This window comes from Ranitomeya variabilis, chromosome 4, assembly GCF_051348905.1.
Source record: "Ranitomeya variabilis isolate aRanVar5 chromosome 4, aRanVar5.hap1, whole genome shotgun sequence".
In the NCBI taxonomy this organism is placed as follows: Eukaryota; Metazoa; Chordata; class Amphibia; order Anura; family Dendrobatidae; genus Ranitomeya; species Ranitomeya variabilis.
The window spans coordinates 202002547-202025599 of NC_135235.1; the positions used below are offsets into that span (position 1 = coordinate 202002547).

General features: G+C 38.2%; 1 protein-coding gene across 1 annotated transcript in view; it reads right to left on the reverse strand.

Moving 5' to 3' along the window:
- The window catches only part of LOC143770229 (uncharacterized), a 263961-nt gene that overhangs the window by 32237 nt on the left and 208671 nt on the right, over positions 1–23053 (reverse strand). Inside the window, exons 143-181 of the mRNA XM_077259650.1 lie at positions 22709–22734; positions 21774–21882; positions 21160–21261; positions 20960–20997; positions 20606–20702; positions 20148–20164; positions 19233–19253; positions 18377–18482; positions 18000–18037; positions 17794–17905; positions 17139–17228; positions 16559–16584; positions 15609–15717; positions 15013–15114; positions 14817–14854; positions 14463–14559; positions 14005–14021; positions 13088–13108; positions 12235–12340; positions 11807–11844; positions 11601–11712; positions 10951–11040; positions 10393–10418; positions 9435–9543; positions 8544–8645; positions 8348–8385; positions 7994–8090; positions 7518–7534; positions 6607–6627; positions 5753–5858; positions 5361–5398; positions 5161–5266; positions 4126–4221; positions 3823–3860; positions 1888–1993; positions 1279–1380; positions 1094–1128; positions 718–814; positions 385–401 (exon numbers count right to left, since the gene is read on the reverse strand). Of these exons, the coding sequence (XP_077115765.1) occupies positions 385–401; positions 718–814; positions 1094–1128; positions 1279–1380; positions 1888–1993; positions 3823–3860; positions 4126–4221; positions 5161–5266; positions 5361–5398; positions 5753–5858; positions 6607–6627; positions 7518–7534; positions 7994–8090; positions 8348–8385; positions 8544–8645; positions 9435–9543; positions 10393–10418; positions 10951–11040; positions 11601–11712; positions 11807–11844; positions 12235–12340; positions 13088–13108; positions 14005–14021; positions 14463–14559; positions 14817–14854; positions 15013–15114; positions 15609–15717; positions 16559–16584; positions 17139–17228; positions 17794–17905; positions 18000–18037; positions 18377–18482; positions 19233–19253; positions 20148–20164; positions 20606–20702; positions 20960–20997; positions 21160–21261; positions 21774–21882; positions 22709–22734 (2663 nt within the window). The remainder of the gene's footprint in view (positions 1–384; positions 402–717; positions 815–1093; positions 1129–1278; positions 1381–1887; positions 1994–3822; positions 3861–4125; positions 4222–5160; positions 5267–5360; positions 5399–5752; positions 5859–6606; positions 6628–7517; positions 7535–7993; positions 8091–8347; positions 8386–8543; positions 8646–9434; positions 9544–10392; positions 10419–10950; positions 11041–11600; positions 11713–11806; positions 11845–12234; positions 12341–13087; positions 13109–14004; positions 14022–14462; positions 14560–14816; positions 14855–15012; positions 15115–15608; positions 15718–16558; positions 16585–17138; positions 17229–17793; positions 17906–17999; positions 18038–18376; positions 18483–19232; positions 19254–20147; positions 20165–20605; positions 20703–20959; positions 20998–21159; positions 21262–21773; positions 21883–22708; positions 22735–23053) is intronic.

Genomic DNA, 23053 nt, shown 5'->3' on the forward strand with positions numbered 1-23053 from the left:
TTCTGAGCTTCTACTCCTATCCTCCTCTACTTCTCCTCTATTCCTACATCTGTAGATTCTGAGGTTCTACTCCTATTCTCTTCTACTTCTCCTCTATTCCTACAGCTGTAGATTCTGAGGTTCTACTCCTATTCTACTCTACTTCTCCTCTATTCCTACAGCTGACCTTTTACTATAAGCATCAGCTGGTCAAGAAAGGGTTCTAAGAATCATCCCAGTGGCAAGCACCAATACCCACCTTTAACCCTATATTTTGTAATATATTTTTTAATATGTATACCATATGTATCCCTAAAAACACTTTTACAAAATCAAATTAATAAAAAAGAGGGTGAACCTTAATTAATAAAATAAAAATTTAAGTAAAACTTTTTGGGAACTTACAGCTGTTGGAGGGGGAACTGTAATATAAAACAGAGAAAAAATGAAATTAGTTCATAAAGAAATCCTTAAAATAATGCAGTGCTAATATGATAAGCAATAGCAATATGCTAATTTCTGTAAATACTAGGGTATATTATAATATTTTATGTTGCATAGACAATAAATAAATACATATCGAACACAAAAATTGTCATCTCCAGCTATTATTGAATTCTCCCGATTATTGAGAGGTTCAATTGTAAAGTATATTGGATTCTTTAGGGATTTTCTTTTTTTTTCTTTAGCTCTAATAGGCCCCTCCCACCAAAAAAAAAAGACCGGACTTTGACTTACTGCACTCGTAGCCATCGCAGCACGGGTCCTTGGGGGAAACTCGGATCAGGGAATAATCTCCATAACATGTTGGAATAGTGCAGGTAACGTCATCGCACTGTAATAGACATACAGGTCAATAGTGAGTCTTAACAATCTGTATTATACCACACTCCAAACCTTTAAGGTGAAAATGAAGCTGTTATATAAGGAACTGTATTTATAAATGGGTGTGTACATGGTGCAAAGAAGGATGGCGCTCCCTACAGAAAAAGCCCAATACTCACAAAACATCTTTATGGCTTACAACTATTTATATATGTAAACTATAGTTGACATTACAAGAAATAGTTGTGATGAGAATTGCCCTGTTACTGATGATGGAGGGCGGTCATACCTGTCCGGGGGTTACAGGCACCGGTGTGGGGGGCACTGCCAACAAAACATAAGATTGTTTTACATTCATTATTACATAATATGTGCTCAGTTCTTGTCTGTTTTTGAGCTTTGCAATAATTATACACGACTCAACACCATGTACAGGGGCGGTCAATCATCTTGAGGTTTAGTCGGCTCACTTACCGCATTCATATTCTGGGCAGCAGTAAAGATCGGGGTCTTGAGTTCTGAATGGTGGTTGGCCATTTTGACATTCAGGAGGAGGACTGCATGCTTCTGTGCATTCTGTAACAGAAGGCCATATAAAGTTTTCCCTATACAGACTGTAAACTTTAGTTTAAAGTAACGAGAGTGAACTTCTTTCATCACCAAACTAAAAGGTAAAAGACAAATGAAATTAACGTGTAGAGTCCACCCAGCCAGGACCAGAATAAAGCTCGTGGAGACCAGCATCTTGCCTTTGGACTTGGACACCACCTGACCTCTTATCACACTGTATCGGAAAGGGGCATGGTCTTCTCTAGTGGAGTGTATGTGGACAGTGTAGATAGCTGAACCACGGAGACTGAGATAGCCCCATGCATGTTTGTTTGCCACTCCATCTCTTCCGGATAGGACTAAATTCCTCAAAGATAGTAAAAGTGATAGTCCCTGAAATGAGCAGCTGATATACTATTCTATGGAAATAATGAGTGCCAAGTGACCTCCCTCTAATCCATCTCTGCATTAAGATAGGTTTCAATATACTTTATTTTGTTCTATATTATTAAGGATAATATGGGTCAAACTTACCACAGACAAAGAGTGGACAACATTGATCTGCCCATTCTCTCTTTTCGATTGTAGCGCCGTTCTTGGTACAGGTCAAAGGCTCGCAAACCCTATTCTCACATGGGTTCTGTAATACACCAGCCAAGTGGAGATCAGGTTACAAGCATGAATATATTATATATACTGTACTCTCTAAATGTCAAAACCCTATTCCTACATGGCTCCTCCGAAATACATCAGATTAGAAGCGGGAAAAGAGCTCCAATTCCTACAATATACTATCAAATATCATAAGTAAGAATGTAGGGTAGCCAACTGTTGTACAACTGCGGACTTCTAGACCTCATAAAGGTTCATTTATACAGTATGTTTATGAATGCCATTAAATAGGTGCAGAGGTGGCCATTGGGGTTATTGGGATGGGCTTCCTCTTTGGCCATACTGTAGACATTGCAGAGGGAGGAACAAGTATTCTCCAGAAAGGAAGATGAAAACATTTGAAGCATTGTCTATATAAGTGAGGAGAATCTTTCATTTTATTACATTTCTTATAATGTAGCTAGAACTTCAGTCGTTACATAATGTAGTCAACTTTGTCACGTCTACGTAGCTAGGAGCTCCAGTAGAACACATGACCAAGATGTCGAAGTTTCCTCTTGTGGAGAGCGAAAAGTCAACATAAGGGGAGGGAATAATAGGCCATGCAATGCTCCCCTGGGAATTTAAATATGCAAATAGCTTCTTAGGGTTGAATAAAATTTCGGCCCCATTTTGGCATCTCTTGGCAGGAAAAGCAAAGCTGCAAAAATGCAAATTTTTGGTGTAATTTTGCCTGCGTTTTTGACTGATTTGAGCAAAGTCAATGGTGAAAACGCACAGAGAATTGACATGCTGCAGATTATTTCCTGTCCCACATCTGCAAAAATAAGCAACGTGTGCATGACACTTCAGGTTTCTCATTCATTTTGCAGGCATCAGGATTGCTTCAGATTTTCCTAGCAAACCTGCATGATAAAAATGTACCAAAAACGCATGAAATCTGCACACAGCCTTAAGAAAGAAAGAGGACAAAAACTCTACTGACATGTATTGGAAGTAGCAATCCGAGAAGTCAAGGTTCATTCTTCAAAGGACTTGTAATATGACTTAGGATAAAAAGCCAAACCAGACACTTCATTTGAAGACTTGTTTCGGCATGTTTGCCCCTCATCAGCGCAAAACAGGAATACTGATTTGGGTGGGTGAGAAGACTGACAGTGTGACATGGGCGTAAAAGATAAAGTTTCTCCTTGTTTTAAGAGACAAGTCGGCATAGAGAAACTTATAGGCCATGCAATGCTCCCTGGGAATATCAATATGCAAATTGTCTTTTTAGAGAGAAAGAGGGCAACAACTTTATTGACAAGCAGCCAGACACCTCTATCTCAGGGCTCCTGCTTTGCACTAATAAGGGGCAATGAATGATGCCAAAACATGACTGTAATGCAAATTGAGTATGAAGCTTGGCTTCCTATCATGATTTTTTGTCCGCTTTCTCCCTGAAGAAGCAACTTGCATGTGAACAGGTAGGTAACATCATTATGGAGGTCACATATGGCTGTCATCAATACACGCAGCCAGAAGGGTAACATTTTGGGGTATATTTTACATATTCTGTACAGTTATGCACAACTCCTAAAACCTAAGTTGTTTTGCATTGACGGCTTAAGTAATCGAGCAATTTTAGAAAAATATTTAGAATTGAAAGTCCTCAGTGGTTGATACTATTGGTACCAAGACATATATCTTTCCCGAGCAATTTTAGTGATCTATATTATCCTACAAATTCTGAATTAAATTACAGAATGAGTAATAAGAAAAAAATCTAAATCAACATTCCAACAAATATCATTAAAAAATATTTTAAAAAAAGTTCATATTAAATCTAATACTTTTTTATGGTATCGATTAACTTACTGGTGTTGGAGTAGGAGTAGGAGTAGTAGTAGGGGGGACTGAAAAAAAAATAAATTGTCATCAATAAATAAGTTATCATAATATTTTTTTTGTTTCATGCACAATTAAGAAATCAAGCGATCAGCAACTTCAGTTTATTTGCAGCAAAGATCTTGACCAAAGAAGAGTAGGTGGTAGACATCCTTTACACTCGGAAGCCCAACACCCAAGACTCATGTTCCCGCCAGTGATTCCTTACAGTCGTTTGCCACCGAAAAGTGTAAAATTTCAGAGAATTAAGGAAATAGCAGCTGGTGTACTTACCGCATTCGTAGATCGGACAACATTGGATGTTTGGATCAAAATGTATAGCAAGGCTTTGATCACCACAATTAGGAGGTGGACTGCATGGCTGACACTCTGAAAAAAATCGACAGATCACACAATGTGGTTATTACTTGAGAACGTTCTTCTTCTTAGCCAAAATGAACTGTAGCCATGTGTCGAAAGGCGAAACTTTAGCGGGGAAAATCTATTACATGCCTACACAGAGATCAATTATCCAATTCTCCGAGCTATCGGCATACAGTAACACACACACTGGAGTTAGTGAGTGCTATGTGTTGCTCTACCGTCCATCTGCCTCATTCACATCACCTCTTATTATACAAGAGTAAAGGCGGACATATTATTGGTGCAACCTGTGCGGAAGCACAGGGACCCACCCAAGAGGTAACGGGAACATTTCTACCTCCAAAGCAGGTGAAACAGTGCATTACGATGAGCTCTTAGGCTGCAAAGGACCCATATTTTGGGTCTGTGTCCATCGGTGGACAGGAGATAGTTACTGCTGAGACTCACCTCCTAATACACCACTTGTAAGTATTTTTCTATAGGACTTCACAAAATCCCTAAATTCAGATTCTGGACTTGTACATCACCATAAATGCCCATATTCAACCCCTTCACCGCCTTTGACGTACTTATACGTCAAATGTAGTGTTCCTGCCTTTGATGTGGGCTGGCACGCCAAGACGGCATATTTGTCCTCATTTGATGGACTTGATTTAATCGTAGTGAAGAGGATAAAACAGCATTTGTAGCCTGGCACTTTAAATTTAGCAATATATTGAGAATTGATGGTCGTAGGACTCAAACCGGGCTTGAGGGAACACCAAGATTTTGACATTGAGCCTCCACCATACGCCATGTTCAGGAATATGAAGTGGGCAGTAATGCAGCTATGACCCCGATCAATTTTTAAATGGTTAAGGGTCCAAAATCTCTCAAATAGCTGAGGACCCCTGAACTAAAACTAGGTCAGATATTCTAAACATGACTTGTAAAAGTGCAGCTTACGGCATTGATAGACAGGACAGCAGTTATTCTCCCAGCCGACAGCCACGGAGACAGCCCCTTCCTTGGTGCACTCTGCCACGTTACACACAACTCCTTCACACCCGGGCTGTAATATAATATGATTATAGCCATCGACTATCAGCAGAAAAAGCTTTTATGTATGAGAAATCATTCAGTAGGTGGCCACGGCCTATACTTACAGGTGTTGGGGGTGGAGGCGGTGACGTTGGCGGTGGGACTGTAAAATATTGTGTAAAAAAAAATTGTTTAATTCAGAAATTCAGAAAATTTGTTACAACCATCTAATTGTTGCATACATTCATTGCAGCAGAAAATCAGAAGTCAACAAGATATATAATAATAATAATAATAATAATAATATATACATATAAGTTTGTCCCCTAATATAGCTATATAAAATGTAACTTACAACATCAGGTCACAACACGCAACAGAATAAAAGAGTAGGGCATGGAAAAGTGTAAATCATAGTAAATTGGGTTCTGTTAAAATTCCATTAATAATTAATTCATATTTTAGGCCAAAATATAATGCAAATATCGATTAATAAATAAGAGAGTAGTAAACGCACTGCATTCATAGGTGGGGCAGCAGTCATCTTCTGGGTTGTGTTTCACCATCAAAGTATAACCGTCATCACAATCGGTGGGTGAGCATCCGGAGAAATCACAAGGTGGCTAAATAAAGAAAACCAAATAGTCAGGTAAGTAATTGGAGAAGAACTGTTAGGTTTATATTAGTCACTAACAAAATATTTAGAGGGAATCTGTCGGCAGGTTTTTGCTTTTTAAACTGAGAGCAGCATGATGTAGTGGCTGAGACTCTGATTCCAGCGATGTGTCACTTACTGGCCTGTGTTTTTCTGCTTAAATACAATCAGAGTTTTATCAGCAGGAGATTATCACTACAGGACTAGGTGTCTCGTGCCTCCTAGTCCAACCACGCCCCCCCAACACAGTATAAATATACAGTGCAGACAGAAAGCATCCAATCAGTGATGTGGGCGGGGTTATACACAGCTCAGTATTCCGAGCTCTACTAGATCTGCAGCAGAGAAAACTGTGATTGTATCACAACTGCTAAGTGATACATTGCTGGAATCTGGATCTCTGTCTCTATATCATCCTGCTGTCAGATTACATAGCAAACATCTGCTGACAGATTACTTTTAGAAGGATCTGTCATCAGATTTCACAATACAAAGAGCACGCAGTATTGAATAGATCTCGTAGACCTGATGAGCCTAGTGTACTTGCTTGGAAGGTACATGTCACAATGGCTGTATAATCATTTTTTTTTTTTTTTTCCATTTCTAAGTCCAGGCTCATCCCAATATCAAGCTTAATTAGGCATTCTGGAATTTCAGAAAAAGTCTATAAGTTTTATCAGGTCTCAGAGATTAATGATACAGTGATGGGAACTTACCCCTTGTGTCGGTGTTGGAGGCTGTAAAGAAATAAACGAAAAATATTTGATGAAGACAATAAATAACATTTCACTCAATAGATAGTAGACTAGATGTTCCGTGCCGACAAAGCCATATGGATAAGGGCAGGTGCAGAAGACCGTAATTTCGGTCTGAGTGTGATCCGTCAAAACATCGAATCGGACCAAAGTTATTCAATGGGGCTGTGCACACATCTGACTTTTTATTTGGATCAAGTCAGTCCAAGGATTGCACTCAATGATTCAGTGGAAAACATTGGACTGCACTCGGATGACATCTGAGTGCAGTCCGATTTTCTTGGTCTGCCAATGGAGAAAATGGAGAATTTTTTTTACCTTTTTTATTCCATCTTCTCCTCATCCAAGAAAATTGGATTACACTATGATTAAACTCTGATCAGAGTCTGATTAGCATAATTAGTTTGAATAGCATAAAATAAGGTCGTGTGACCCTAGCCTAAAATGCGTTAATTAAGAAACACATGTCACTTAATTAACTTGGCCCATCTTATCAATGGAGTGTGCCTCCGTGAGCCTTGCCAGATATATTACTCCAGTCAGTGACTGGAGTAACATTTCTGGAGTAGGAAATGAAAAATTTGATAGGCTTGGATTATATACTATATTCCGACTGTATAGGAATGTGTATCACCAGCCCGACCTTCGCCCATGAGACGGTCACCTGAGGTTCTAAGTGTCGGCCCAGTGGAAATCACTAAACCCGAACGTTACCCCGCTTAATTTTTGAATTTATTATATATTTATTTATTAAGGGAAGACATAAAACTGTCTAAAAATATTGAAAAAATACAAAGAGAAATATGTTAAAAAAGAGAGAAGTTAAATAAATAAATAAATTAATTAAAATAAATAAACTTTTGGTAACTTACAGCTGTTGGAGGGGGGTCTGTGAAATAATAAAAATATAAAAAGGAATTAGTTCATAAAGAAATCTATGAGATAACAACAGAATAAGCCAAGGGAAATAGTATAATATGAGGACGAAATATCTGGTGACACAAATGTAATAAATATCTGGTGACACAAATGTAATAAACAATAGTAATATTCTAATTTATAGAAACTCTTATAGAAATATATTACAATTTATGGAATGAATTATTTTTATAATATGTGGAATATATTTTGACATATAAAGTATATGATTGTCCTGATGGGAGGGAGGATCGTGCCAAGATCTCCCAATGTAAGGAGATATTAAATCTTTCTTGTCACTTGTTAAAAGTATTATTACAGCCATAATATAGTATAATAGGAGTCTATTGGGGGATAATAAAATAAAGAAAAAAAAAATATTTTTCTTAGCTTTAATAGGTCCTACCAAAAAGACTGGACATTGACTTACTGCACTCGTAGCTCTTGCAGCATGGGTCGTTGGAGGAGACTTCAATGAGGGAATAATCTTGGCGACATGTTGGAATGACGCAGGTAACGCCTTGGCACTGTAATGGACGTACAGGTCAGTAGTGAGTCTTATCAATCTGTATCCAAACCCTTGAGGTGTAAATGAAGCTTGTTATATAAGGAGCTGTATTTATTACATGGCGCTACGAAGGATGGAGCTCCCTACAGAAAAACCCCAAGACTCACAAAACGACTTCATGGCTTCGAATTATTTATATATGAGACTATATGTGACATTACAAGGACTAGTTGTGATGAGAATTGCCCTGTTACTCATATTGGAGGGCGGTCATACCTCTCCGGGGGTTACAGGAGGCACCAATGTGGGGGGCACTGCCAACAAAACACAAGACAGTTTTACGTTAATTAATAATGATTACACAATTCTTACATTAGTTCTTGGATCTTTTTGAGATTGGCAATAATTATACATGACTCAATAATATAGAACGGGTCGGTCAATCATCTTGAGGTTTAGTCGGGTCACTTACGGCATGCATATTCTGGGCAGCAGTAAAGTTCGGGGTCTTGAGTTCTGAATGGTGGGCTGCCATCTTGACATTCCGGAGGAGGACTGCATGCTTCTGTGCATTCTGTAATGGAAGACCATGTAAAGTTTTCTCTATACAGACTGTAAGGTAACGAGAGAGAACTTCTCTCACCACCAAACTAAGAGGTAAAAGGAAGACAGATGACGAGTCCATGCAGAACAAGATTTAGGTTGGTGGAGACCAACATAGTAACATAGTAACATAGTTAGTAAGGCCGAAAAAAGACATTTGTCCATCCAGTTCAGCCTATATTCCATCATAATACATTCCCAGATCTACCTCCTTCTACAGAACCTAATAATTGTATGATACAATATTGTTCTGCTCCAGGAAGACATCCAGGCCTCTCTTGAACCCCTCGACTGAGTTCGCCATCACCACCTCCTCAGGCAAGCAATTCCAGATTATCACTGCCCTAACAGTAAAGAATCCTCTTCTATGTTGGTGGAAAAACCTTCTCTCCTCCAGACACAAAGAACATCTCGCCTTTGGCACCTGAACACCACCTGAACTATTATTGTACATTTTTCGAAAGGGGCAGCACATGGGCATAGAATGGTCTTCTCCAGTCAAGTCTATGGGAAGAGTAGAAACAGCCAAGCCTATCCGGGAGACACATGCTGGCAAAATTACCTCTTTAGAAAGGACCAAACACCCAAGACTTTTTTTTTTTTAGAAAATGAGGTGTCTTCCAAATAAATAAACAGACAAGATGGGTGGAGGACTGTGGACAAGTGTAACCTCCCTATAATCCAGCTCTGCATACAAAACAGTTTTAATAAAACTTCATTATGGAGCTATTATAATAAGGAAAATATTGGCAATGCTTACCGCAGACGAAGAGTGGACAACATGGATCAGCCCATTCTCTGCGTTCGGCAGTGGCGCCTTGCATGGTACAGGTGATAGGCTCACAAACCCTATTACTACATGGCTCTACCTGTAATACATCAGCAGAGGCGAGATCAGGTTAGAAGTTGGAATATAGCTGCAATTCCCATAGTACGCTCCTCAACATTGAAATTCCAACTTCAAGGCAAAAAGTCATTGATAGTCAAAGAAATTGAAATGATAAAAGATCAGAAACAAAATGTTCAAAACATCTCAATTTAATGGTCATTTGAGAAAAATTCTCTATGTACTCGGGTAAATCATCAAGATCTGCTGGCATCGTTCTACAAGGGGTGCACAATCACCAGACTGGCCTCCCATCGAGCACATCTGGAACATCATTGGTCAACAATTGTAAAGGAACTGCCAGCAGTGGATCTTGATGATTTCTCAACTGCATCAGAACATTCCTCAGACAACCATTAATAATCTTTCTGACAGCAGCCAAGGCTGTAAGTGCTGGGATATCTGAATCAGGTGCTCATACTCCAGATGGAGTGAAATCGAGACGTTTTTAATATTTTATTTCCATATTTTCCATTAACTACATATCAATAACATGTCTATTTATCCTATGATATCCATGATTCTACGACCATGGACTGAGGAGTGTATAGGCAATATGATAAGTCATATGTAGGAATGTAGGGTGGCAAACATGTGAACTCCTAAACCTACAGTTATGCACAATTCCTAAAACCTTTCCAGAAGATCCCTTGAACGTTTCGACATTGTGTTTTATCCCATTTTATAAATTCGAAATTGAAATTGCAAGAATGTGGGTAGGGGGAAAAAAAATCTAACTTAAAATTCCTACAAATATCCTCCAAAATATTCTGAAAATGTCTTTATATTAAATAGAACATCGTAGTTTTTTTCTTGAGATTTATCAACTTACCGTTGTTGGAGTAGGAGTTGGTGGGGCTGAAGAGAAAAGGAAAATTGTCATCAGTGATATAGGCATTATTTTTTCTCCACAATGATAAGTGAAGTAAGTGATAACCCACATAGTTTAACACATGGCAAAGATAAATTGACTGCCGAAGCGTCAAAACCAAATATCTTGACCATCAAAGAGTAGCACCTCTTTTCCCGAGCACATGTTCCCACCAATGCTCCCCGACAGCCGTTTGCCACCCGGAAATATAACATTGCAGAAAATTAAGGAAACAGTTGTTGGAGGACTAAGAAAAGTGAAATCCAGCCAAATAGATCCTTAAAAAATATCTTTTATTGAAAAGCCATAAAACCATCGGCAGTTCTACACGGTGTTGTATCGGATATTTATGGCTTTTCAATAAAAGTTGTTTTTTTAAGGATCCATTTTAGTGAATTTCACTTTTCTTTGCACTATTGGACTTGGCGTGCTACCAGGTTTCCATGCTGCGTTGATCTTTTTTCTTTCAGATCTGACTATTTCCTCTTTTGACTATGACACAGCAGTCGCAGTACTTACGGCAGGCGAAGGACGGACAGCACTGGGTGTTTGGATCAAAAACTACAATCTCGTTTTCGCAAACGGGAGCTGGACTGCATGGTTGACACTCTGTAAAAATCAACAAACAATTTTTATTTTATTGCTTGTGATCCTACCTGTTCTTATTAGGCAAAAACGTATTTTAGCTAGAAATGAAGCCGTGTGCTGAGAAAGTAGACTTTAGCAAGGAACATCTATTAAATGCCCGATATAATCCAATTCTCCGAGCTATCGGTGGACAGTCACACACTCTGTAGTGAGCGAGTGCCATGTAATGCTCTAACGTCCATCTGCCTTTCTCTTATCAATCCCGATTAGCCGAGGATCACCTCCCTATATGCCTATAAAACCAAAGATTCTGGGGTTGGACAGCACTATAAATGCCTTATTTAGTCATAAGTTGAGAATGAAGGTCATACATCTTAATTAGGTTCTGTTGAAACACCAAGATCCCAACATTGAGCCTCCACCATGCCAGATGATAGGAGGTATGAATTAGAGAGTAATGCAGTTACATACCATACACATTTTTTAAGGGATAAGGGTGCAAAATCTCTCAAATAGCTGCGGACCTCTGAACAAAAACTAGGTAAAATATGCTAAATATGACTTGTAATAATGTATCTTACGGCATTGATAGATAGGACAGCATTTGTTCTCCCAGCCAACAACAACGGAGACAGCTCCTGTCTTGGTGCACTCTTCCACGCTACTACTGCACACAACTTCTGCACACCCGTGCTGTAATAAAATATGATTATAGCCATCGACTATCAGCAGAAAAAACTTTTAGGTATGAGAAAAAATTTAGTAGGTGGCCATGGCCAATACTTACAGGTGTTGGTGGTGGAGGAGGTGACGTTGGCGGTGGGACTGTAAAATATTGTGTAAAAAAAAATTGTTTAATTCAGAAATTCAGAAAATTTGTTACAACCATCTAATTGATCATGTAAAAAAGAAGTAATATCTTTAAGATAAAATCATTCATTAAGTTGTTGCATACATTAATTGCAGCAGAAAATCAGAAGTCAAGAAGATATATATAATAATAATATACATATAAGTTTGTCCGCTAATATAGCTATATAAAATGTAACTTACAATATCAGGTCACAACACGCAAGAGAATAAAAGAGTAGGGCATTGAAAAGTGTAAATCATAGTAAATTGGGTTCTGTTAAAATTCCATTAATTATTAATTCATATTTTAGGCCAAAATATAATGCAAATATTGATTAATAAATAAGAGAGTAGTAAACGCACTGCATTCATAGGTGGGGCAGCAGTCATCTTCTGGGTTGTGTTTCACAATCAACGTATAACCGTCATCACAATCGGTGGGTGAGCATCCGGAGAAATCACAAGGTGGCTAAATAAAGAAAACAAAATAGTCAGGTAAGTAATTGGAGAAGAACCGTTAGTTTTAAAATAGTCACTAACAAAATATTTAGAGGGAATCTGTCAGCAGGTTTTTGCTATATAAACTGAGAGCAGCATGATGTAGTGGCTGAGACTCTGATTCCAGCGATGTGTCACTTACTGGCCTGTGTTTTTCTGCTTCAATACAATCAGTGTTTTATCAGCAGGAGATTATCACTACTGGACTAGGTGTCTTGTGCCTCCTAGTCCAACCACACCCCCAACACAGTGTAAATATACAGTGCACACAGAAAGCATCCAATCAGTGGAGTGGGCGGGGTTATACACAGCTCAGTATTCCGAGCTCTACTAGATCTGCAGCAGAGAAAACTGTGATTGTATCACAACTGCTAAGTGATACATTGCTGGAATCTGGGTCTCTGTCTCTATATCATCCTGCTGTCAGATTACATAGCAAACATCTACTGACAGATTACTTTTAGAAGGATCTGTCATCAGATTTCACAATACAAAGAGCACGCAGTATTGAATAGATCTCGTAGACCTGATGAGCCTAGTGTACTTACTTGGAAGGTACATGTCACAATGGCTGTATAATCATTTTTTATTTTTTTTTTACATTTCTAAATCCAGGCTCATCCCAATATCAAGCTTAATTAGGCATTTTGGAATTTCAGGATAAATCTATAAGTTTTATCAGGTCTCAGAGATTAATGATACAGTGATGGGAACTTACCCCTTGTGTCGGTGTTGGAGGCTGTAAAAAAAAAAAAACGAAAAATGTTTGATGAAGACAATTAATAACATTTCACTCAATAGATAGTAGACTAGATGTTCCTCGCCGACAAAGCCATATGGATAAGGGCAGGTGCAGAAGACAGTATTTTCGGTCTGAGTGTGATCCGTCAAAACATCGAATCGGACCAAAGTTATTCAATGGGGCTGTGCACACGTCTGACTTTTTATTTGGATCAAGTCAGTCCAAGGATTGCACTCAATGATTCAGTGGAAAACATCGGACTGCACTCGGATGGCATCTGAGTGCAGTCCGATTTTCTAGGTCTGCCAATGGAGAAAATGGAGAATTTTTTTTACCTTTTTTATTCCATCTTCTCCTCATCCAAGAAAATTGGATTACACTATGATTAAACTCTGATCAGAGTCTGATTAGCATAATTAGTTTGAATAGCATACAATAAGGTCGTGTGACCCTAGCCTAAAATGCGTTAATTAAGAAACACATGTCACTTAATTTACTTGGCTTATCTTATCAATGGAGTGTGCCTCCGTGAGCCTTGCCAGATATATTACTCCAGTCAGTGACTGGAGTAACATTTCTGGAGTAGGAAATGAAGAATTTGATAGGCTTGGATTATATACTATATTCCGACTGTATAGGAATGTGTATCACCAGCCCGACCTTCACCTGTGAAACAGTCAATGAGGTTCTAAGTGTCGGCCCAATGGAAATCACTAAACCTGAACTTTACCCCCCTTAATTTTTGAAATTATTATATATTTATTTATTAAGGGAAGACTTAGAACTGTCTACAAAATATTGAAAAAATACAAAGGGAAATATGTTAAAAAAGAGAGAAGTTTAATAAATAAATAAATAAATTAATTAAAATAAATAAACTTTTGGGAACTTACAGCTGTTGGAGGGGGGTCTGTGAAATAATAAAAATATAAAAAGGAATTAGTTCATAAAGAAATCTATGAGATAACAACAGAATAAGCCAAGGGATAATATAGTATAATATGAGGACGAAATATCTGGTGACACAAATGTAATAAACAATAGTAATATTCTAATTTATAGAAACTCTTATAGAAATATATTACAATTTATGGAATTAATTATTTTTATCATATGTGGAATACATTTTGACATATAAAGTATATGATTGTCCTGATGGGAGGGAGGATCGTGCCAAGATCTCCCAATGTAAGGAGATATTAAATCTGTCTTGTCACTTGTTAAAAGTATTATTACAGCCATAATATAGTATAATAGGAGTCTATTGGGGGATAATAAAATATAGAAAAAATATATATATTTTTTTCTTAGCTTTAATAGGTCCCACCAAAAAGACTGGACATTGACTTACTGCACTCGTAGCTCTTGCAGCATGGGTCGTTGGAGGAGACTTCAATGAGGGAATAATCTTGGCGACATGTTGGAATGACGCAGGTAACGCCTTGGCACTGTAATGGACGTACAGGTCAGTAGTGAGTCTTATCAATCTGTATCCAAACCCTTGAGGTGTAAATGAAGCTTGTTATATAAGGAGCTGTATTTATTACATGGCGCTACGAAGGATGGCGCTCCCTAGAGAAAAACCCCAAGACTCACAAAACGACTTCATGGCTTCGAATTATTTATATATGAGACTATATGTGACATTACAAGGACTAGCTGTGATGAGAATTGCCCTGTTACTCATATTGAAGGGCGGTCATACCTCTCCGGGGGTTACAGGAGGCACCAAGGTGGGGGGCACTGCCAACAAAACACAAGACAGTTTTACGTTAATTAATAATGATTACACAATTCTTACATTAGTTCTTGGATCTTTTTGAGATTGGCAATAATTATACATGACTCAATAATATAGAACGGGTCGGTCAATCATCTTGAGGTTTAGTCGGGTCACTTACGGCATGCATATTCTGGGCAGCAGTAAAGTTCGGGGTCTTGAGTTCTGAATGGTGGGCTGCCATCTTGACATTCCGGAGGAGGACTGCATGCTTCTGTGCATTCTGTAATGGAAGACCATGTAAAGTTTTCTCTATACAGACTGTAAGGTAACGAGAGAGAACTTCTCTCACCACCAAACTAAGAGGTAAAAGGAAGACTGATGACGAGTCCATGCAGAACAAGATTTAGGTTGGTGGAGACCAACATCTCGCCTTTGGCACCTGAACACCACCTGAACTATTATTGTACATTTTTCAAAAGGGGCAGCACATGGGCATAGAATGGTCTTCTCCAGTCAAGTCTATGGGAAGACTAGAAACAGCCAAACCTATCCGGGAGACACATGCTGGCAAAATTACCTCTTTAGAAAGGACCAAACACCCAAGACTTTTTTTTTTTAGAAAATGAGGTGTCTTCCAAATAAATAAACAGACAAGATGGGTGGAGGACTGTGGACAAGTGTAACCTCCCTATAATCCAGCTCTGCATACAAAACAGTTTTAATAAAACTTCATTATGGAGCTATTATAATAAGGAAAATATTGGCAATGCTTACCGCAGACGAAGAGTGGACAACATGGATCAGCCCATTCTCTGCGTTCGGCAGTGGCGCCTTGCATGGTACAGGTGATAGGCTCACAAACCCTATTACTACATGGCTCTACCTGTAATACATCAGCAGAGGCGAGATCAGGTTAGAAGTTGGAATATAGCTGCAATTCCCATAGTACGCTCCTCAACATTGAAATTCCAACTTCAAGGCAAAAAGTCATTGATAGTCAATGAAATTGAAATGATAAAAGATCAGAAACAAAATGTTCAAAACATCTCAATTTAATGGTCATTTGAGAAAAATTCTCTATGTACTCGGGTAAATCATCAAGATCTGCGGTCAACGTTCTACAATCACCAGACTGGCCTCCCATCGAGCACATCTGGAACATCATTGGTCAACAATTGTAAAGAAACTGCCAGCAGTGGATCTTGATGATTTCTCAACTGCATCAGAACATTCCTCAGACAACCATTAATAATCTTTCTGACAGCAGCCAAGGCTGTAAGTGCTGGGATATCTGAATCAGGTGCTCATACTCCAGACTGAGTAAAATCGAGGAGTTTTTAATATTTTATTTCCATTTTTTCCATTAACTACATATCATTAACATGTCTATTTATCCTATGATATCAATGATTCTACGACCATGGACTGAGGAGTGTATAGGCAATATGATAAGTCATATGTAAGAATGTAGGGTGGCAAACATGTGAACTCCTAAACCTACAGTTATGCACAATTCCTAAAACCTTTCCAGAAGATCCCTTGAACGTCTCGACATTGTGTTTTATCCTATCTTATAAATTCGAAATTCAAATTGCAAGAATGTGGAGTAGGGGGAAAAAACAATCTACATTAAAATTCCTACAAATATCCTCCAAAATATTCTGAAAATGTCTTTATATTAAATAGAACATTGTGGGTTTTTTTCTTGATATTTATCAACTTACCGGTGTTGGAGTAGGAGTTGGTGGGGCTGAAAAGAAAAGGAAAATTGTCATCAGTGATATAGGCATTATTTTTTTCTCCAAAATGATAAGTGAAGTAAGTGATAACCCACATAGTTTAACACATGGCAAAGATAAATTGACTGCCGAAGCGTCAAAACCAAACATCTTGACCATCAAAGAGTAGCAGCTCTTTTCCCGAGCACATGTTCCCACCAATGCTCCCCGACAGCCGTTTGCCACCCGGAAATATAACATTGCCGAAAATTAAGGAAACAGATGTTGGAGGACAAAGAAAAGTGAAATCCAGCCAAATAGATCCTTAAAAAATATCTTTTATTGAAAAGCCATAAAACTCCAATCCGGTGTCTGAAACGCATGTTCTACACGGTGTTGTATCGGATATTTATGGCTTTTCAATAAAACTTGTTTTTTATAAGGATCCATTTTAGTGGATTTTGCTTTTCTTTGCACTATTGGACTTGGCGTGCTACCAGGTTTCCATGCTACATTGACCTTTATCCTTTCAGATGATCTGACTTTTTTCTCTTTTTGACTATGACACAGCAGTCGCAGTACTTACGGCAGGCGAAGGACGGACAGCACTGGGAGTTTGGATCAAAAATTACAATCGCGTTTTCGCAAAAGGGAGCTGGACTGCATGGTTGGCACTCTGTAAAAATCAACAAACAATTTTTATTTTATTGCTTGTGAACCTACCTGTTCTTATTAGGCAAAAACGTATTTATATAGAAATTAAGCCGTGTGCTGAGAAAGTAGACTTTAGCAAGGAACATCTATTAAATGCCCGATATAATCCAATTCTCCGAGCTATCGGTGGACAGTCACACACTCTGTAGAGAGCAGGTGCCATGTGATGCTCTAAAGTCCATCTGCCTCTCTCTTATCAATCCCGATTAGCCGAGGATCACCTCCCTATATGCCTTTTCCTATAGAACCACAGATTCTGGGGTTGGACAGCACCATAAATGCCTTATTTAGTCATATGAAGAGAATGAAGGGTGTACATCTCAATTGAGTTCTGTGGAAACACCAAGATCCCAACATTGAGCCTCCACCATGCCAGATTATAGGAGATATGAATTAGAGAGTAATGCAGTTACATACCATACACATTTTTTAAGGGATAAGGGTCCAAAATCTCTCAAATAGCTGAGGATCTCTGAACAAAAACTAGGTAAAATATACTAAATAGGACTTATAATAATGTAGCTTACGGCATTGATAGATAGGACAGCATTTGTTCTCCCAGCCAACAACAACGGAAACAGCTCCTGCCTTGGTGCACTCTTCCACGCTACTACTGCACACAACTTCTGCACACCCGTGCTGTAATAAAATATGATTATAGCCATCGACTATCAGCAGAAAAAACTTTTAGGTATGAGAAAAAATTTAGTAGGTGGCCACGGCCTATACTTACAGGTGTTGGTGGTGGAGGAGGTGACGTTGGCGGTGGGACTGTAAAATATTGTGTAAAAAAAATTGTTTAATTCAGAAATTCAGAAAATTTGTTACAACCATCTAATTGTTGCATACATTCATTGCAGCAGAAAATCAGGAGTCAACAAGATATATAATAATAATAATATACATATAAGTTTGTCTCCTAATATAGCTATATAAAATGTAACTTACAATATCAGGTCGCAACACGCAAGAGAATAAAAGAGTAGGGCATTGAAAAGTGTAAATCATAGTAAATTGGGTTCTGTTAAAATTCCATTAATAATTAATTAATATTTTAGGCCAAAATATAATGCAAATATCGATTAATAAATAAGAGAGTAGTAAACGCACTGCATTCATAGGTGGGGCAGCAGTCATCTTCTGGGTTGTGTTTCACTATCAACGTATAACCGTCATCACAATCGGTGGGTGAGCATCCGGAGAAATCACAAGGTGGCTAAATAAAGAAAACCAAATAGTCAGGTAAGTAATTGGAGAAGAACTGTTAGGTTTATATTAGTCACTAACAAAATATTTAGAGGGAATCTGTCAGAAGGTTTTTGCTATTTAAACTGAGAGCAGCATGATGTAGTGGCTGAGACTCTGATTCCAGCGATGTGTCACTTACTGGCCTGTGTTTTTCTGCTTCAATACAATCAGTGTTTTATCAGCAGGAGATTATCACTACTGGACTAGGTGACTCATGCCTCCTAGTCCAACCACGCCACCCCCAACACAGTATAAATATACAGTGCACACAGAAAGCATCCAATCAGTGGAGTGGGCGGGGTTATACACAGCTCAGTATTCCGAGCTCTACTAGATCTGCAGCAGAGAAAACTGTGATTGTATCACAACTGCTAAGTGATACATTGCTGGAATCTGGGTCTCTGTCTCTATATCATCCTGCTGTCAGATTACATAGCAAACATCTGCTAACAGATTACTTTTAGAAGGATCTGCCATCAGATTTCACAATACAAAGAGCACGCAGTATTGAATAGATCTCGTAGACCTGATGAGCCTAGTGTACTTGCTTGGAAGGTACATGTCACAATGGCTATATAATCATTTTTTATTTTTTTTTTACATTTCTAAATCCAGGCTCATCCCAATATCAAGCTTAATTAGGCATTCCGGAATTTCAGAAAAAGTCTATAAGTTTTATCAGGTCTCAGAGATTAATGATACAGTGGTGGGAACTTACCCCTTGTGTCGGTGTTGGAGGCTGTAAAGAAAAAAACAAAAAATATTTGATGAAGACAATAAATAACATTTCACTCAATAGATAGTAGACTAGGTGTTCCATGCCGACAAAGCCATATGGTCAAGGGCAGGTGTAGAAGACAGTATTTTCAATCTGAGTGTGATCCGTCAAAACATCAAATCGGACCAAAGTTATTCAATGGGACTGTGCACACGTCTGACTTTTTATTTGGATCAAGTCAGTCCAAGGATTGCACTCAATCATTCAGTGGAAAACATTGGACTGCACTCGGATGACATCTGAGTGTAGTCTGATACTTTTGGTCTGCCAATGGAGAAAATGGAGAATTTTTTTACCTTTTTTATTCCATCTTCTCGTCATCCAAGAAAATTGGATTACACTATGATTAAACTCTGATTAGCATAATTAGTATTAATAGCATAGAATAAGGTCGTGTGACCCTAGCCTAAAATGCGTTAATTAAGAAACACATGTCACTTAATTAACTTGGCCCGTCTTATCAATGGAGTGTGCCTCCGTGAGCCTTGCCAGATATATTACTCCAGTCAGTGACTGGAGTAACATTTCTGGAGTAGGAAATGAAGAATTTGATAGGCTTGGATTATATACTATATTCCGACTGTATAGAAATGTGTATCACCAGCCCGACCTTCGCCCGTGAGACAGTCAATGAGGTTCTAAGTGTCGGCCCAGTGGAAATCACTAAACCTGAACTTTACCCCCCTTAATTTTTGAAATTATTATATATTTATTTATTAAGGGAAGACATAGAACTGTCTAAAAAATATTGAAAAAATACAAAGGGAAATATGTTAAAAAAGAGAGAAGTTTAATAAATAAATAAATAAATAAATTAATTAATTAATTAAAATAAATAAACTTTTGGTAACTTACAGCTGTTGGAGGGGGGTCTGTGAAATAATAAAAATATAAAAAGGAATTAGTTCATAAAGAAATCTATGAGATAACAACAGAATAAGCCAAGGGATAATATAGTATAATATGAGGACGAAATATCTGGTGACACAAATGTAATAAACAATAGTAATATTCTAATTTATAGAAACTCTTAAAGAAATATATTACAACTTATGGAACAAATTATTTTTATAATATGTGGAATACATTTTGACATATAAAGTATATGATTGTCCTGATGGGAGGGAGGATCGTGCCAAGATCTCCCAATGTAAGGAGATATTAAATCTGTCTTGTCACTTGTTAAAAGTATTATTACAGCCATAATATAGTATAATAGGAGTCTATTGGGGGATAATAAAATATAGAAAAAATATATATTTTTTTTTCTTAGCTTTAATAGATCCTACCAAAAAGACTGGACATTGACTTACTGCACTCGTAGCTCTTGCAGCATGGGTCGTTGGAGGAGACTTCAATGAGGGAATAATCTTGGCGACATGTTGGAATGACGCAGGTAACGCCTTGGCACTGTAATGGACGTACAGGTCAGTAGTGAGTCTTATCAATCTGTATCCAAACCCTTGAGGTGTAAATGAAGCTTGTTATATAAGGAGCTGTATTTATTACTTGGCGCTAAGAAGGATGGCGCTCCCTACAGAAAAACCCCAAGACTCACAAAACGACTTCATGGCTTCGAATTATTTATATATGAGACTATATGTGACATTACAAGGACTAGTTGTGATGAGAATTGCCCTGTTACTCATATTGGAGGGCGGTCATACCTCTCCGGGGGTTACAGGAGGCACCAATGTGGGGGGCACTGCCAACAAAACACAAGACAGTTTTACGTTAATTAATAGATAAGGAGTACACAATTCTTATATTAGTTCTTGGATCTTTTTGAGATTGGCAATAATTATACACGACTCAATAATATAGAACGGGTCGGTCAATCATCTTGAGGTTTAGTCGGGTCACTTACGGCATGCATATTCTGGGCAGCAGTAAAGTTCGGGGTCTTGAGTTCTGAATGGTGGTCTGCCATCTTGACATTCCGGAGGAGGACTGCATGCTTCTGTGCATTCTGTAATGGAAGACCATGTAAAGTTTTCTCTATAAAGACTGTAAGGTAACGAGAGAGAACTTCTCTCACCACCAAACTAAGAGGTAAAAGGAAGACAGATGACGAGTCCATGCAGAACAAGATTTAGGTTGGTGGAGACCAACATCTCGCCTTTGGCACCTGAACACCACCTGACCTATTATTGTACATTTTTCAAAAGGGGCAGCACATGGGCATAGAATGGTCTTCTCCAGTCAAGTCTATGGGAAGAGTAGAAACAGCCAAACCTATCCGGGTGACACATGCTGGCAAAATTACCTCTTTAGAAAGGACCAAACACCCAAGACTTTTTTTTTTTTTTAGAAAATGAGGTGTCCAAGAGGTGACTTCCAAATAAATAAACAAACAGACAAGATGGGTGGAGGACTGTGGACAAGTGTAAGATCCCTATAATCCAGCTCTGCATACAAAACAGTTTTAATAAAACTTCATTATGGAGCTATTATAATAGGGAAAATATTGGCAATGCTTACCGCAGACGAAGAGTGGACAGCATGGATCAGCCCATTCTCTGCGTTCGGCAGTGGCGCCTTGCATGGTACAGGTGATAGGCTCACAAACCCTATTACTACATGGCTCTACCTGTAATACATCAGCAGAGGCGAGATCAGGTTAGAAGTTGGAATATAGCTGCAATTCCCATAGTACGCTCCTCAACACTGAAATTCCAACTTCAAGGCAAAAAGTCATTGATAGTCAATGAAATTGAAATGATAAAAAAGCAGAAAAATTTGAGAAAAATTCTCTATGTACTCGGGTAAATCATCAGGATCTGCTGGCAACGTTCTACAAGGGGTGCACAATCACCAGACGGGCCTCCCATCGAGCACATCTGGGACATCATTGGTCAACAATTGTAAAGAAACTGCCAGCAGTGGATCTTGATGATTTCTCAACTGCATCAGAACATTCCTCAGACAACCATTAATAATCTTTCTGACAGCAGCCAAGGCTGTAAGTGCTGGGATATCTGAATCAGATGCTCATACTCCAGACTGAGTAAAATCGAGGAGTTTTTAATATTTTATTTCCATATTTTCCATTAACTACATATCATTAACATGTCTATTTATCCTATGATATCAATGATTCTACGACCATGGACTGAGGAGTGTATAGGCAATATGATAAGTCATATGTAAGAATGTAGGGTGGCAAACATGTGAACTCCTAAACCTATAACCTGTAAAAATACAATTCCTAAAACCTTCCCTGAAGATCCCTTGAACGTCTTGACATTGTGTTTTATCCTATTTTATAAATTTGAAATTGAAATTGCAAGAATGTGGGGTAGGGGGAAAAAAAAATCTAAATTAAAATGCCTACAAATATCCTCCAAAATATTCTGAAAATGTCTTTATATTAAATAGAACATTGTGGGTTTTTTTCTTGATATTTATCAACTTACCGGTGTTGGAGTAGGAGTTGGTGGGGCTGAAAAGAAAAGGAAAATTGTCATCAGTGATATAGGCATTATTTTTTTCTCCACAATGATAAGTGAAGTAAGTGATAACCCACATAGTTTAACACATGGCAAAGATAAATTGACTGCCGAAGCGTCAAAACCAAATATCTTAACCATCAAAGAGTAGCACCTCTTTTCCCGAGCACATGTTCCCACCAATGCTCCCCGACAGCCGTTTGCCACCCGGAAATATAACATTGCCGAAAATTAAGGAAACAGTTGTTGGAGGACAAAGAAAAGTGAAATCCAGCCAAATAGATCCTTTAAAAATATATTTTATTGAAAAGC